Here is a 16,330-nt window from a genome sequence, read left to right as displayed (position 1 = left end):
AGATTTTGCAACCCCTATCTGCTATTGCAGCAGATCGGTGCTGCAATGTAGATTACAGTAACGTTTTTATTTTTTAAAAACAAGCATTTTTGGCCAAGTTATGACCATTTTCGTATTTATGCAAATGAGGCTTGCAAAAGTACAACTGGGCGTGTTGAAAAGTAAAAGTACAACTGGGCGTGTATTATGTGCGTACATCGGGGCGTGTTTACTACTTTTACTAGCTGGCCGTTCTGATGAGAAGTATCATCCACTTCTCTTCACAACGCCCAGCTTCTGGCAGTGCAGATCTGTGACGTCACTCACAGGTCCTGCATCGTGTCGGCACCAGAGGCTACAGTTGATTCTGCAGCAGCATCAGCGTTTGCAGGTAAGTAGCTACATCGACTTACCTGCAAACGCCGATGCTGCTGCAGAATCATCTGTAGCCTCTGGTGCCGACACGATGCAGGACCTGTGAGTGACGTCACAGCGTGATCTCTCGAGAACACGGCTGTGTCTGCACTGCCAGAAGCTGGGCGTTGTGAAGAGAAGTGGATGATACTTCTATACACAACGCCCAGCTAGTAAAAGTAGTAAACACGCCCCGATGTACGCACATAATACACGCCCACTTGGACTTTTACTTTAAACACGCCCAGTTGTACTTTCGCAAGCCTCATTTGCATAAATACGAAAATGGCCATAACTTGGCCAAAAATGCTCGTTTTTAAAAAATAAAAACGTTACTGTAATCTACATTGCAGCGCCGATCTGCTGCAATAGCAGATAGGGGTTGCAAAATCTGGTGACAGAGCCTCTTTAAATCCTCTGTAAGTGGAAGCTATATTCTGAAACCTAAAGGGTATTCTATTGCTTTTGTGGCCTACCATGTTGACAAAGATCAGATTTTGGCCTAAGTGGGGATAATTTTGAACAAGAGAAACAGCTAAATAAACTTTGGGGTACATTTCCTTAGTTTCATGTACTGGATGCGAAGAAAAATGCCCTATAACTGACACATTTGTGAGAAGAAAAAAAAACCTACATTTTATTTTTACTCCAGCTATGCATTAATTCTTTCAACAAAATATAGCCTCAAACTACAAACTACACCCATGAATAATTTCCTTGAGGGTGTAGTTTCCAAAATTGGGTCACTTCTTTGTGGCTTCCACAGTACTGGTACATCAGGGTCTCTGCAAGTGTGACATGGCACCCAAAAAACACCTGTGCAAAATCCAAATGACACTCCTGACCTTCTAAGGGTATGTTCACACGCAAACCCAAAAACGTCTGAAAATATGGAGCCGTTTTCAAGGGAAAACAGGTCCTGATTTTCAGACGTTTTTTAAGCCACTTTCGCAGCGTTTTTCTATGAAAAACAGCTCCAAAAACGTCCCAAGAAGTGACCTGCACTTCTTTTTCGCTGCCTTTTTTAAAAAAACCGGCCCGTCAGAACAGAACTCAAATTTCGTTTTTTCGGCCGTTTTTTGTCCGTTTACGTAACACGCCTGAAAAAGTGGATATGATTTTGCAGATGTGGCTTCACACAAAGTGTGATTTTACACATGGAGACATGGCCGTGTGAACATACCCCTCAGCCCTTCAGTGGCTCCAAGCAGCAATTTATTACCACATGTGGGGTATTCCTGTAATTGGGAGAATTTGCTTTACAAATGTTGTGGTATTTTTTCTTCTTTATTCCTTGTAAACATTAAAAACTTCTATGTTTTTTCCGAAAAAATTTCGATTTTCATTTTCACGACCTAATTCCAATAAATTTAGCAATAAAACTGTGGGGTAAAAATGGTAACTATACCCCTAAATTCCTTGAGGGGTTTAGTTTCCAAAATGGAGTCACTGGCAGGATTCCACAGTTTTGGCACCTCAAGACCTCTTCAAACCTGACATGGTGCCTAAAACATATTATAATAGAAAGGAGGCCCCAAAATCCACTAGGTGCTCCTTTAACTCTGAGGCCTGTACCTCAGTCCATTACCACACTAGAGCCACACGTGTGATATTTCTGAAAACTGCAGAATCTGGGCAATAAATATTGAGTTGCGTTTCTCTGGTAAAACCTTCTGTGGTACAGATTTTTTTTTATTACAAATGAATTTTGGCTAAAAAAAATTTATTTGTTCATTTCACCTCTACTTTCCTTTAATCAAAAAGTCGCATGTATCCAAAAATGGTACCTATAAAAACTATTACTCGTCTGCCTAAAAACAAGCCCTCAGACAGCTCCGTCTACAAAAAAATGTAAAAGTTATGGCGCTTACAACATGGCGACAGAAAAAAATACTTTATTTTTACAAAAGTAATTTTATTGTGCAAAAAGTGTTATAAATTAGGTATCGCCGGAATCGTACTAACCCGCAGAATAAAGTTAACATGTCATTTATAACGTATTTTTTTATTACCTTGCCTCCCAAAAAAAAGGATAACAAGTGAGCAAAAAGTTGCATGTACCCCAAAATGGTAACAATAATAACTACAGCTCGTCCCGCAAAAAAACAGCCCTAATACCGCTACGTCTATGAAAAAATAAAGAAAGTTAAGGCTCCAATAAGTCAGGAAAGAAAAATATGCATTTGTGCTGGCCCGAGGGGAACATTTCTTCTGTTTCAAGAGAAACATAACCGCTGGAAGCGAGGGTGCCCGTATTATACCAGGACAACACTTCCCAGCAAAATTCCGCAAACTGCAAAGGTGCGGAGTGTGGACGAAATGGGAGATAAGTAAGGACACCATTTATCAGTGCGACACCGGCCTGTGCAGAAAGGATTGCTTCACAGCGTACCACACATCTATGGATTATTTTATTGTTTACCCCATTATTATACCACCTGACTATGCCCCTAATATACTCTGCCCAACTTACATATGCCCCACATTATAAACTGAAACACCAGTAAGGCTATGTTCACACGGAGTATTTTGGGGGAGGAATATCTGCCTCAAAATTCAGTTTGGAAGTTTGAGGCAGATTTTCCTCTCCCTGCACGCCGATTTTTGCGCCGTTTTTCGCCCGCGGCCATTGAGCGCCGCGGGCATAAAACAGCGCGAAATACGCTTTCTCAGCCTCCTATTGAAGTCAATGGGAGGTCAGAGGCGGAAGCGCCCGAAGATAGGGCATGTCGCTTCTTTTTCCCGCGAGGCAGTTTTACTGCTCGCGGGAAAAAGACGCCGACGCCTCCCATTGAAATCAATGGGAGGCATTTTCGGGCCGTTTTTGCCGAGTTTTGCGACGCGGTTTCCGCATCAAAAAACTCGGCAAAATACCCCGTGTGAACATAGCCTAAAACTCCAAACAAAACTACTACCAACCAAAATCCACGCTCCAAAAGCCAAATAGTGCTCCCTCTCTTCTGAACCCTACAGCGTGCCCAAACAGCTGTTTACTTCCACATATATGGCGTCACCATACCTGGGAGAACCCTTTTAACAATTTTTGGGGTGTGTGTCTCCAGTGGCATAAGCTGGGCACGACATATTTCCCACTGAAATTGCATATCTAGGGAAAAAATTTAATTTTCACTTTGCACCATCCGCAGCGCAATCATTTATGGAAAAGACCTGTGGGGTGAAAAAACACCCCTTAATAACTGCCTTGAGGGGTGTATTTTCCAAAATGTGGTCACTTCTCAGCGGTTTCTTTTATTATTTCACATCAGAGCCTCTGCAATTGTGAACCAATACTGTGTAAGTTGACAAATTAGGCCTCAATTTCACATGGTGCTCTCTCACTTCTGAGCCCTGTCGATAGTCCAGGCAAAAAATTAGGGCCACATGTAGGGTGTTTCTAAAACCGGGAAACACAGCATAATAATTAGAGAGCTGTCTTGTTATGGTGTCACAAGCTGGGCACCACATATTGGCATATCTATGAAAAAAATACCATTTTCACTCTGCATGATCGAGTGCACACTAATTTCTGCAAAACACCTGCGGGGTTAAAATGCTTGCTACACCCCTAGGTGACTACCTTGAGGGGTGTAGTTTCCAAAATGGTGTCACTTGTGTGGGGTTTCCACTGTTTTGGTCCCACAGGGGCTTTGCAAATGCGACATAGTGCCCAGAAACCAATCCAGCAAAATCTGCACTCCAAAAGCCAAATGGCACTCCTTCCCTTCTGAGCCCTACCGTGTGCCCAAACAGCAGTTTATGACCACATATGGGGTATTGCCATACTCAGGAGAAATTGCTTTGCAAACGTGGTTCTTTTTTTCTTTATTTATTGAGAAAATTTGAGCTAAAGCTACTTATTGAAGAAAAAGGTTTTTTTCTATTTTCACTGCCCAATCCTAATAAAATCTATGAAACATTTGTGGGGTCAAAATGCTCACTAAACCCCTAGGTGAATACCTTGAGGGGTGTAGTTTCCAAAATGGGGTAACTTGTGGGGGGTTTCCACTGTTTTAGTCCCATAGGGGCTTTGAAAATGCGACATAGCAATCCAGCAAAATCTGTACTCCAAAAGCCAAATGGCACTCCTTCCCTTCTTAGCCCTACTGTGTGCCCAAACAGCAGTTTATGACCACATATCGGGTATTGCCGTACTCAGGAGAAATTGCTTTACAAATGTTGTGGTTGTTTTTTTCTTTTATTTATTAAATCTACACGGGTAGGGAAATCCGTAACAAATTTTGCTGATTTTGGTGCAGACTTGGTAGCTAGATTTGTGCTGCGGAAAACAAACATACGTAAAAAAACAAAATACTATACCCCCCCCCCTTGGCAACGTGTCTCTGGTTCCCCGATACACCTGCCATCCTGTTTCATCCCATGTGACTTGTGTGCAGCAGTCACGTGTTGACACGCTACGCAATCACTGGAGGTTGTGTGTACATAGACCAGCCGGTAAACCAAGGTAGTGTTGTCATGAGAGCACAAGGGGAGTATAGTATTTTTTGTAGAGGTTTTTCTTTTTACTAACTTTCCTCGTTACGTTTTTCGTAGTCCACCTTGAGATATCTATGATTACTCGGAAGTGTGAGTTGGGAGGTGGAGGTCATCTACACGTCCCCTACACAGCAGCAGGGCTAGATTGTGTATACCTTGTGGAGTGGCATTATGAGATCACACCATGAGCTCACACGTGATTACCCCATTTTCTCAGGCTGTGGAAGAAGTTTCATTGTTGTCAATAGCAACCAAGCCAAGCTCAGTTTTCATGTTTTTTCATAAATAAGGCCTGAGCAATAAGGCATAATAATAAAACTTTTTTTCAAGTTTATGTATTTTTTAATTTTAATTTCTTTTAGCGAAAAAACAAGAAAATTGAAACTCAAAAATGTTAAAGAGGCTCTGTCACCAGATTTTGCAACCCCTATCTCCTATTGCAGCAGATCGGCGCTGCAATGTAGATTACAGTAACGTTTCTATTTTTAAAAAACGAGCATTTTTGGCCAAGTTATGACCATTTTTGTATTTATGCAAATGAGGCTTGCAAAAGTACAACTGGGCGTGTTTACAGTAAAAGTCCAACTGGGCGTGTATTATGTGCGTACATCGGGGCGTTTTTAATACTTTTACTAGCTGGGCGTTCTGACGAGAAGTATCATCCACTTCTCTTCAGAACGCCCAGCTTCTGGCAGTGCAGACACAGCGTGTTCTCGAGAGATCACGCTGTGACGTCACTCACAGGTCCTGCATCGTGTCAGACGAGCGAGGACACATCGGCACCAGAGGCTACAGATGATTCTGCAGCAGCATCGGCGTTTGCAGGTAAATCGATGTAGCTACTTACCTGCAAACGCCGATGCTGCTGCAGAATCAACTGTAGCCTCTGGTGCCGATGTGTCCTCGCTCGTCCGACACGATGCAGGACCTGGGGCAGGAAGTGAGTGACGTCACAGCGTGATCTCTCGAGAACACGGCTGTGTCTGCACTGTCAGAAGCTGGGCGTTCTGAAGAGAAGTGGATGATACTTCTCGTCAGAACGCCCAGCTAGTAAAAGTAGTAAAAACGCCCCGATGTACGCACATAATACACGCCCACTTGGACTTTTACTTTTAAACATGCCCAGTTGTACTTTTGCAAGCCTCATTTGCATAAATACAAAAATGGTCATAACTTGGCCAAAAATGCTCGTTTTTTAAAAATAAAAACGTTACTGTAATCTACATTGCAGCGCCTATCTGCTGCAATAGCAGATAGGGGTTGCAAAATCTGGTGACAGAGCCTCTTTAAGTGTGATGGCGCCTAGGGGAAGACGGATATATTTGATACAGACTTCCCCATCCTGTCCTCCAACGATGATTAAATATAACGAAGAAACTGACATCATAACTGGTGGCAGGAGTAGGAAGCCCCCACAGAATATATTGGATTCCTTCTTCCGGCACCAAGTCTACTAGTTTGTACAAATCTCATCCATATGCTGCGAAAATTAACCTACGGTGAAGATTTTTAAATCCGCAGCATGTCAATTCCTGTTGCGATATGAGGACGGATTTGTTGTAGATTTTCCCCATTGACCTTAAAGCTAGGGCTACACGGCGACAAGTGACGCGTCTAAAGATCGCTCTCTCGCGCTGCATACATAGCAAAATTATTAGTGAATGCGGCCGCATTGCGACCTGCAAGTTGCTGTGACCGCCGCAAGAAATCCAAAGAACTTGCGGGTTGCAACGCGGCCACATTAAATTACATTACTGCGAAGTACGCAGCGAAAGAGTGATCTTTGCATGTGCGACTTGTGTTGTGGCCAAAGTCATCAAGTAGCCTAGCCTAAAGGAGGAAGTTACAATCCACAATCACATCCTAGTGTTGCCGATCTGCAGCAAAATCCACAAGTGCAAATTTTAAGTGAACTACTTTTTTTTTTTGGGATTCCTAGGAAAATCCTCAGTGGCAATTCTGCACAATTCGGTATTTCTTCTAGAAATGATCAGCAGCAAATCTGACCCGTGGACTCTTTTACACGGGCCAATGATCGGTCATTCGAGCGCTCATTCGCCATCATTGCCTTGTGAAGGCAGGGCAATGATCAGGCGATGAACGAGCAAAGGCTCATTTATCGGCTGAGATGCTTGTTTATGCAGCCAATAAAACGGTCGCTAGTCGGCAGCATTATTTCCTGTGTAAACAGGGAGACGTGCTGCCAACATGATGGAAATGTATGGGGACGAGCGGTCGTAGTAATGATCGCTCGTCCCCATACATAACCAATCATTGCTCCTTGTGATAGAAGCAAACGAGCGCCGATCAACACAAGCTGTCTCGTTGACCGGCGCTCGTTTTCACGGCCATTATCGGGACCTGTAAAAGGACCATTACCCAATATAATCAGTCCTGTACCTGTGTGTCCATCACATGATCAGGACAGATTTTTATCTACTAGACGTAAACAATGAAAACACCAATTGAGACAGCAAGCAGAGATCTTGTTAACCATGATACATTGATATAGAAAGTATACTAAATAATGTCTAAGTTTTTATTGCACAACAAATTAAATGGCTGCATATTGTGGATCTATATTTTATCATTCTCTGTTATGTTACCTTTATCTTTTCTGATGACAGGTGACGCCGTGACACTGGAAAATAATAACAGCAGAGTTATCAGCCCTCACTATAGCGCTTTCAGCTGCTGTCATACCAAAACTCCTAGCATGCAGTGACAGGTTGCAGGTGCCAGTGCGTGCTGGCAGACGTAGTTCATCAACAGCTGAAGGGACACAAGTTACAGACCGCACACCTTTCTTCCTACATTAGGCATCGGTCCTCCCATCGTCGGTCCGGTTCTGTCTTTCAGAATGACAAGTCAATGCAGTACTGACCAGTCGCCGATAGGGGAACCCGCCTACACTCGGCATAGGCGAAAAGCACATGACACTCTAGTCTCTCTGACGTCTCTTTGGTTACGCAAGTGACTGTAACTTCCGGTGTGAGGAGCTCGTCAGTGTGCGGGTGGTCGCTGTGTTGTTGTGTCGTATTGTGATCTATGTAAGTATAGGAAGTGCTGACAGCAGGTACGGGACAACTTTAGAGGGGTGTAAGGAATCATACATACAGCGGAGGGTGATTCTGGATGAATATGTTCATCACCTTATTAAATTACTTCAAGTAAATTCAGTATATTTGGGCGCGGGGCATTACAATTGGCCATATGGGGGTGCATGGCATTCTAGTTGGTCAAATGTATGGCTTTATAGTTGGCCGTATGGGGCGCAGGGCATTCTAGTTGGCCATATGGGGCGCAGGGCATTATAGTTGGACATATGGGGCGAGTGGCATGGCTAAGTAATTAAGTATATAATTGCACTGCTAAAGATGGGTGGAGATTGGCATAAGTGGTGTAGGAGATGTTAGGGGATCATATGGAGTCTTTGGATGCTATTGGGCTTATGGAGCTGTGAGATGTTTTCAGCTCCTGGGTATCAACGTTCACAGGGCACCTCAGGACACCTGGATACCTGTAAGATCAGGTGGGTTATATAGGGCCAGACACTATAAGGTATATGGAGGGACAGGACATTATAGGAAAATATTACAATATATATGTGGATGTGCAGTACATTATAGATAAGAATATGAAGGGACAAGTACTATTGATAGTTATATATCGATGAATGGGGCGCAGGATGTTACCGAGCTCCAGGGTAAAAAAAAACCTGCGCGCCTTTTGGCTTTTAGGAGCCAAACTATATTTTTTGGTTTCATCTGTGACCATTTTCGTTGCCATCCAGAGCCCTGCATTATAGATGTGAATGGAAGTGCAGCATTTTATAGGTAAGAATATGACAGTCCAGCATGTGTATACATATGTATAGGAAGTTTAATGATGAGCCTATGGGGTCACCGGCAGCTCAGGGCATTGTATGAGGCTCCATGGCATTATAGACGTGTGTGTGTGTAAAAGGGAACAGGACTATAAAGGTGGCTAGATGTGGTTCAGGTCATTATGGGGGTCACTGGGCTTTATGGATGGGTATATGAGTGTTGTAAGATATTACAGATTGGCATTATGAATGGGGGTGCAGGGTTGGTTATGTTTCTTGTAGCTATAGGATGTGCTGTCGGGACGTTTTGGGTTTCTATAGGTTTTTAAGGCTCACATGAATAAGTCTATTTCCTATTTTTACCTCTGGACCCAGTGACCATGGTGTGCATCCCGTGTATCGTTATTCCAGTTCTCTTATGGGTCTACAAAAAGTTCTTGGAACCCATCATCTATCCTATCATCTCTCCTTTTATCAACCGATTATGGCCAAAGAAAGCGGTAAAGAGTGACCCAGCCTCAGCAAGCAAGGACAATACAGAGAGCAACGGCAGCGCAAAGGTACAAGTCATTCATATAGATGAAAGGTGGAGATCTAAGCAACATACATCAATTATCCAAACTTTTTCTGCAAAAGTCGTATTTGTGTAATTAAAAGTTATACAATTTTCCAATATACTTTCTGTATTAATTTCTCATGGTTTTCAAGATCTCTGCTTGTTGTTCAGTAGGCGCAATTATTGCTTACTTCCAGTGGATATAATTCTGTCTGGTCATGTGATGGATACACAGGGGCTGGGAGTCTACGAAGACACGACACTGTAACGAGCAATGCAAGTGTGTCCATCACACGACTATGGACAGAATTGTATCCACCGGAAGTAAACAATGATTGTTCCTACTGAATTACAACAAGCAGAGATCTAGAAAATTAATACAGAACGCATTTTGGAAAACTGTATAACTTTTTTATAAATACAAGAAAAACATTCATTTGCTGAAACCTGGCAAATTCGGGAAAAACAAAACAAAAACAAATAATTTGAGATTCCTCAAAAGTTCAAACACACCGTAAGTTTAACCACTAACTGACCAGGCCCATTTTTAGGGTATGTGCACACGATAACGGCAAAGGAGAATTCAGAGAAAACAGCTCCTGAATTTCAGACGTAATTGCTCGTTCTCGCGTTTTGCGCGGCGTCTTTTACGGACCTAATTGGAGCTGTTTTTCAATGGAATCAATGAAAAACTGCTCCAATTACGTCCCAGGAAGTGACATGCAGTTCTTTTGACGAGCCGTCTTTTTTACGCCCCGTCTTTTGACAGCGACGTGTAAAATGACAGGTCGTCAACACAGTACATCGTAAACCCATTGAAAGTAATGGGCAGATGTTTGTCGGCGTAATGGAGCAGTTTTTTCAGACGTAATTTGGGGCAAAAAACGCCCGAGTTACGTCTCAAACTTGGTCGTGTGAACATACCCTTACGTTTTAGCCATGTGCCAATTTAAAAGCAAGTTGTTGGGTTTCCATATTGTGTAAAAAAAAAATAGCTATATTTTACTTATTTATTTATTTATTTTTTTTTTAAATATGGAAGGAAAAATGGAAAAAAAGTTGAAAAAAATGTGTTTTTTTAATTTATTTTTTTTTTACACATCTGGTGCATACCACTGGGTAAACACACCTGAATACATATTTAGCACCTTCTGCCGACTTCAATGATACCAAATATCTGCATTTCTTACACGCTGGGCGCAAGGTGGTGCTTACAATGAATGGTGCGCATACTGGCTTTTAGAGAAAATTTCCAATACTGATTCGCTGACACCAAACAACAATTACAGATGTTGTGCAGATTCCAGTCCACAACAACTGATGGTCTAGCCTCAACATAAGCCATCAATATCTGAGCGGTCAGGGTCCGACACCTGGCACCCCCGTCGATCGGCTGTTTTGAAGGGGGCCACAGTTCTTGTACGATCGCTGCTTCCCCTTCATTTACATTACGCTCACCCTGTGAATCACGGACACACTTGTAGCGGCGGTTGAGTCTTACAGCCTTCTCTCTTGCAAGAGTATACTGTAATACTGTGAACCGCCGCTACAAGTGTCCGTGATTCACAGTGTGAGCAGTAAAGGAAATGAAGGGGAAGTGACGATCGTACGAGCATTGCGGCCCCTTCAAAACAGCCGATCTGCGGGGAGACGGGCCACCACTGATCAGATATTGATGGCTTGTCCTGAGGATAGGCCATCAATTTTTGTGGACTGGAAAACCCCTTTGACACCCCAAAAATGAGTATTTTATGGAAAGTCGACCCGAAGGTATTAATTTAACAACCGATCAAAGACTTAAAAATCTGCCGTGTAAAATGTCTGCAGCATGCAGCTGAGCTTTGGAAAATCTTATCTACTTGCCTTGTACTGTAATCCGCTGCAGACTTCGCCTGCACAAAGCCGCAGGAAAAATGTAAAAGTGAATCCGCCACATCTAACGTCACCCTAAGGCCCAGTTAACACAGAGTTTTTTACGTGGAAACCGCGTTGGAATCCGCGCCAGTATACAGCCGAAATTGTTGTTTTTTCCCGGGCGGCTGGGAGACAGAAAAAGCATTTTACGCCCACGGTCCTCAATGGCCTCGGGCAGAAAAACACGGCAAAAAAGTGCAGGCAGGTCAAAATCTGGAATTTTGAGGCAGATGTTTTTCTGCCTGCAAAATACTCTGTATGAGTTACATGGTGACTTTAGCCACGACACAGGTCATCCGACCAAAGATCGCTCTGTCCCATAGCCTACACCGCAAGTAATGAAAGTCAATGTGGTCGCGTTGCGACCTACAAGTAACTGCGACACGACCGTTTGGATTTCTTGCAACCGTCATGTCGTGCCAACTTGCGCGTTGCGACACAACCACATTGACTTTTACTGCATGCAATGTAGGCTACGGGACATGGCGATCTTCGGACGGTCGACCTGTGTCGTGTGTGGCCAAAGTCGTCGTGTAGCAGGTAGACACGTTAATTTATAGAGTATTTTTATCGGAAAAAAATCGTGTGTTTTTTTTTTGTTTCTCTGAGCCCGGTTAGGAGACGGCAGCAAGGGTGTAATAGTATATCCATTGTGGGAAAGGGTTAAAGTCTATTAGTTGTTTGCAAGTGGTTAAAGAAATGATGGCGGCATCTTAGGATAAGCCATGATCGCCGGGGCTGTCGACTTGTGTTCACACTGATTCTTGACTCTCTCTCCAGCTGGAAAGTAATGGAACAGCAAATGGAAGTGTCACGCAGGAAGATGGGAACGCAAATAAAAAGACAGACTGAAAGCTCCAGCAATGTGATTGGACAGCCTGACCTCTACCTTTCTAGGGACAAAATGCAGTCGCCATCTCTCGCTTTGCTGATTAAAGGATCATTCTATTTATTGATCACGTAGACACGTAACGATTCTGATACCTTCTGTATATAATAATATATTGCATTCCAGACCAGATTTTTTTTTAAATACTTTATAGCTGAGTGACACATAATAAATTATTATTGACTCAACCTTCTAATTTGTACTTGCAGAACACCGCTCTATTGGATGGATTGCTTTAGCAATGTGTAGTACTAGTCATGCTGCTTCATGAATAGAATGCCAGGACTTTAGTTAAGACTGATGCACTGGCCACAGCGGCTATAACTAAACACTGCATAACATTTTTTATTTATGTGCCATTCAGGGCCAGTAGAATAGAGGGTGACAAAAAAGGAAAATTTGCCAGGGACCTCTCTAATTCTCTATTGCTCTTTGGTTATACTATGGCTGGCATTATTAGATTGGCACTGCTAGAGCTGATACTATCTGTTAGGCACTTACATGTGAATCGCACCGTTTTATGCCTATATAAGTTAAACTGATGCCATGCGTTTCATCCCATGTGACTGCTGCAGCCAATTACAGGCTGTAGCGGCGGTCACTTGGGATGAAGCATCATCCCAGGAGGCTGGCCTGGATTACGTTAGAGGGCCGGTCTTCTGAGGTGACGCTTCATCCCATGTGACTGCCGCTGCAGCCAATTACAGGCTGCAGTGGTCTGGGATTACACGTCATCCCAGGAGGCCGGCCTGGCTACGTGCTGCAGTTTCTGGTCGAAAAACTTCACTCCAGTTTGGTGCGCTTTTTTGACCGGAATTCTATGCAGCGTATCCGGCCCATGTGAATTTCCTATTAGACGGCTGCGTTGATTCTGGACTTGATATAATACAGTGGATCAACACCAGCAGTGACATGGCTCCCCAAACCATCACTGACTGTGGAAACTTCACACTGGACTGCAACCAACTTGGATTGATGCCTCTCCACTCTTCCTCCAGATTCCGGGACCGAGATTTCCAAATGAAATGCAAAGTTTACTTTCATCTGAAAACGGGACTTTGGACACTGAGCAGCAGTGCTGGTCCACTGTGTTATATCAAGTCCAGAGTCAGTGCAGCGTCTAGCAGGAAATTTTCCAGCACTTCATGCTTCCCTCTGCTTACAAGCTTTATGGAGATGCTGATAACATTTTCCAGCAGGACTTGGCACCTGCCCACACTGCCAAAACTACCAATACCTGGTGTAATAACCACAATATCACTGCGCTTGATTGGCCAGCAAACTCGTCTGACCTGCACCCCATCAAGAATCTGTAGGGTATTGTCAAGAGGAAGATGTGACACCCCAGACCCAACAATGCAGACGAGCTGAAGGCCACTATCAAAGTAACCTGGGCTTCCATAACACCTCAGCAGTGCCACAGGCTGATCGCCTCCATGCCACGCCGCATTGAAGCAAAAGGAGCCCCGACCAAGTATTAAGGGCATATACTGGACATACTTCTCAGTAGGCCAACATCTCTGTATTAAAATAATTTTTGAAATCGGGCTTATATAATCTAATTTTCTGAGACACTAAATTTGGGGTTTTCATTAAGGGTATGTTCACACGGCGGGAGTCCGTAACGGCTGAAATTACGGGGATGTTTCAGCCTGAAAACATCCCCGTAATTTCAGCCGTACCGGCATGTGCAGGCGCTTGAACGCCGCGTCAATTACGGCCGTAATTAGCGCTGCTATTCATTGGAGTCAATGAATAGCGGCTCCAATTACGGCCAAAGAAGTGACAGGTCACTTCTTCTACGCGGGCGTCTATTTACGCGCCGTCATTTGACAGCGGCGCGTAAATATACGCCTCGTGTGAACAGACAAACGTCTGCCCATTGCTTTCAATGGGCAGATGTTTGTCAGCGCTATTGAGGCGCTATTTTCGGGCGTAATTCGGGGCAAAAACGCCCGATTTACGTCCGTAAATAGGCCGTGTGAACATACCCTAACTGTTACCATAATCAACGTTAGAAGGAAAAAATGCTGGAAATAGATCAATCTGTGTGTAATGAATCTACAGAATATGAGTTTCACTTTTTAAATTGAATTACTGAAATAAATTTACTTTTTGATATTCTATGTCATTGAGAAGGACCTGTATAAATATATATATATATATATATATACACGCACGCACACGCACGGTCGAGTCAAGTTATTATGACCACCTCCTACTTTCGCCGTCTGCAGCGCGTAGCCCATGAAGGAAGTGCTGTGTCGTGGGCTGGCTCGGTGGGTATGTAAGATGTGCTATAGGCTGTCTAAACATATATCACTCCTTGATGCCATGAGTAAAAGGGGAGATTTATCAGTTGCAAAAAGGGATGATTATTGGCATTCGGGCCAAGGGTGGCAGCATTTCTCAAACAGCGCAGTTTGTGTGGTGAAAGTGAATCGTGAGTGGACAAATGGCACCATTGGGAATAACCGACGTGGAAACTGGAGCACCACGTGCCTTTGAAGTGAGAAGTGAACGGCGGCTATGAAGGTGCACGTGGGCCGAAAGACACGCTACAGTAGAGCAGCTCATCGTGAAAATCAACCACGGGGCTACCAAACGTGTGTAACACAACAGTTCAGCAAACCCGACTGCGTATGGGGCTCCGGAGCTGACGGATGGTCACTGCTCCTATGGTAACAAAGGTGCATCGGAAAAAAAGGCTTCAATTTACACGCCAGAAACGGAATTGGACCACCGATGATTGGTAAAGCGTTGCCTTCTCTGCTGAGTCATGTTTTCTGCTTCATTGAACGGATGGACGTTGGCGTGTCAGGCGAGAAACATCAGAGAACAAACACCCTGCAACCATTGCTGGAAGAACACAAGCTGGTGGCGGCAGCGTTATGGTCTGGGGAATTTTTTCATGGCAATCTCTGGGCCCACTCATCCATGTGGACGGCTCTGAACCGATTTGGGTATGAATCCATTGGTGCAGATCACGTCCACCCATACATGATGTTTGTATTCCCTGGGGCAGATGGAATCTTCCAGAGTGACAATGCGACATGTCACACGGCTAGAAATGTCGGACAGTGGTTGGAAGAGCACGACCAAGACTTCCAAGTACTTCCCTGGCCCCTAATTCACCAGACGTGAACCCAATTGAGCATCTGTGAGACCACCTCGATCGTGTTGTTCGCACTATGGATCCTCCCCCATGCACCCCCAGTAAATGTGTTATATGCACTGCAGTCAGCATGGCCCCAGATACCCGAGACCACCTACCAGCACCTTATTGAGCCACTGACGGCCCGTCTAGCTGCTGTCCGTGCTGCACACGGCGGGTACTCTGGATATTTGGATATAGCTGCTGGTCATATTAGGCCTTATTCATACGAACGTGTCTGTTTTGCGCATGTAAAAAACGCAGCATTTTTCTTGCGTTGCAGTTCAATGTGACATCCGTGTACGGTGCGTGTCTGCGTTTTTTACGCGCGTCTGTCATCCGTATGTCACACATTTTTTACCTCAGCAAAATAAACTGAAGGTTTTTTTTGTTTTTCCTCATTTCTTTAGCAACTGTTGCATGAAAAAACGCATGGCAGACGGATGTGATTTTCATGCACCCATTCACTTCCATGGGTGCGTGATGCGCAAAAACGCACAAGTATACGACATGTATATATGTATATCTGTCTCTCAATAAATAAAATTAATCAGTAGTATTAGAAAAAGTCTCACTGCAGCCCTGGCCTAAATCATTCATGAGCCACGCCCACTCTATTGTGCATAACCTCGTCCACGCCAGAACCCTACTTTATCACTGTACTGCTCCGCCAGTTCATCCTTGTTTCACATTGACACGCCCACACCAAATACTCTTGCCTTTACAGCTCATTATACCATGCCGCCCGCCACACCCTATTCTAGATAACCACGCCCATAGATTGTTTTTTGTCTCCCTCATACTTCATCGTATTATACTGTCACGCCCATTCCTCGGTGTTTTACATAGCCACGCCCACAGCAGCACTTAATTGCGAGCGTATTATACCGTCCCTCACTTTTACCACGCCCATTAATCAAATCCGGCATCTTCACAGTTTTTTTTTTATAGTCCCACCCATTTAGTTTTTGGTTTTACATAACCATAAGGTTTGCTCAGGTTATTGATTTTTAACAGCCCCGCCCATTCAGCGTAACTTTGCATAGCCATTCTCCCACCAAGAAATCCTTATTGCCAGCTCGATGTGATTACGACACGCCCTTT

General features: G+C 43.9%; 1 protein-coding gene across 1 annotated transcript; it reads left to right on the top strand.

Annotated features, from left to right (window-relative positions):
• The first annotated feature begins 7,847 nt into the window (after window positions 1–7,847).
• Window positions 7,848–12,260, top strand: C1H18orf32 (chromosome 1 C18orf32 homolog). The gene is made up of 3 exons (XM_075854961.1): window positions 7,848–7,937; window positions 9,089–9,273; window positions 11,964–12,260. Exons 2-3 carry the CDS (start codon window positions 9,094–9,096, stop codon window positions 12,033–12,035), a joined length of 252 nt encoding a protein of 83 aa, XP_075711076.1. The 5' UTR covers window positions 7,848–7,937; window positions 9,089–9,093; the 3' UTR covers window positions 12,036–12,260.
• Window positions 12,261–16,330: the final 4,070 nt, after the last annotated feature.

This window comes from Rhinoderma darwinii, chromosome 1 (assembly GCF_050947455.1).
Source record: "Rhinoderma darwinii isolate aRhiDar2 chromosome 1, aRhiDar2.hap1, whole genome shotgun sequence".
In the NCBI taxonomy this organism is placed as follows: Eukaryota; Metazoa; Chordata; class Amphibia; order Anura; family Rhinodermatidae; genus Rhinoderma; species Rhinoderma darwinii.
Note: the sequence above shows the minus strand (reverse complement) of the source record. Positions and strands in the feature narration are given on the sequence as shown.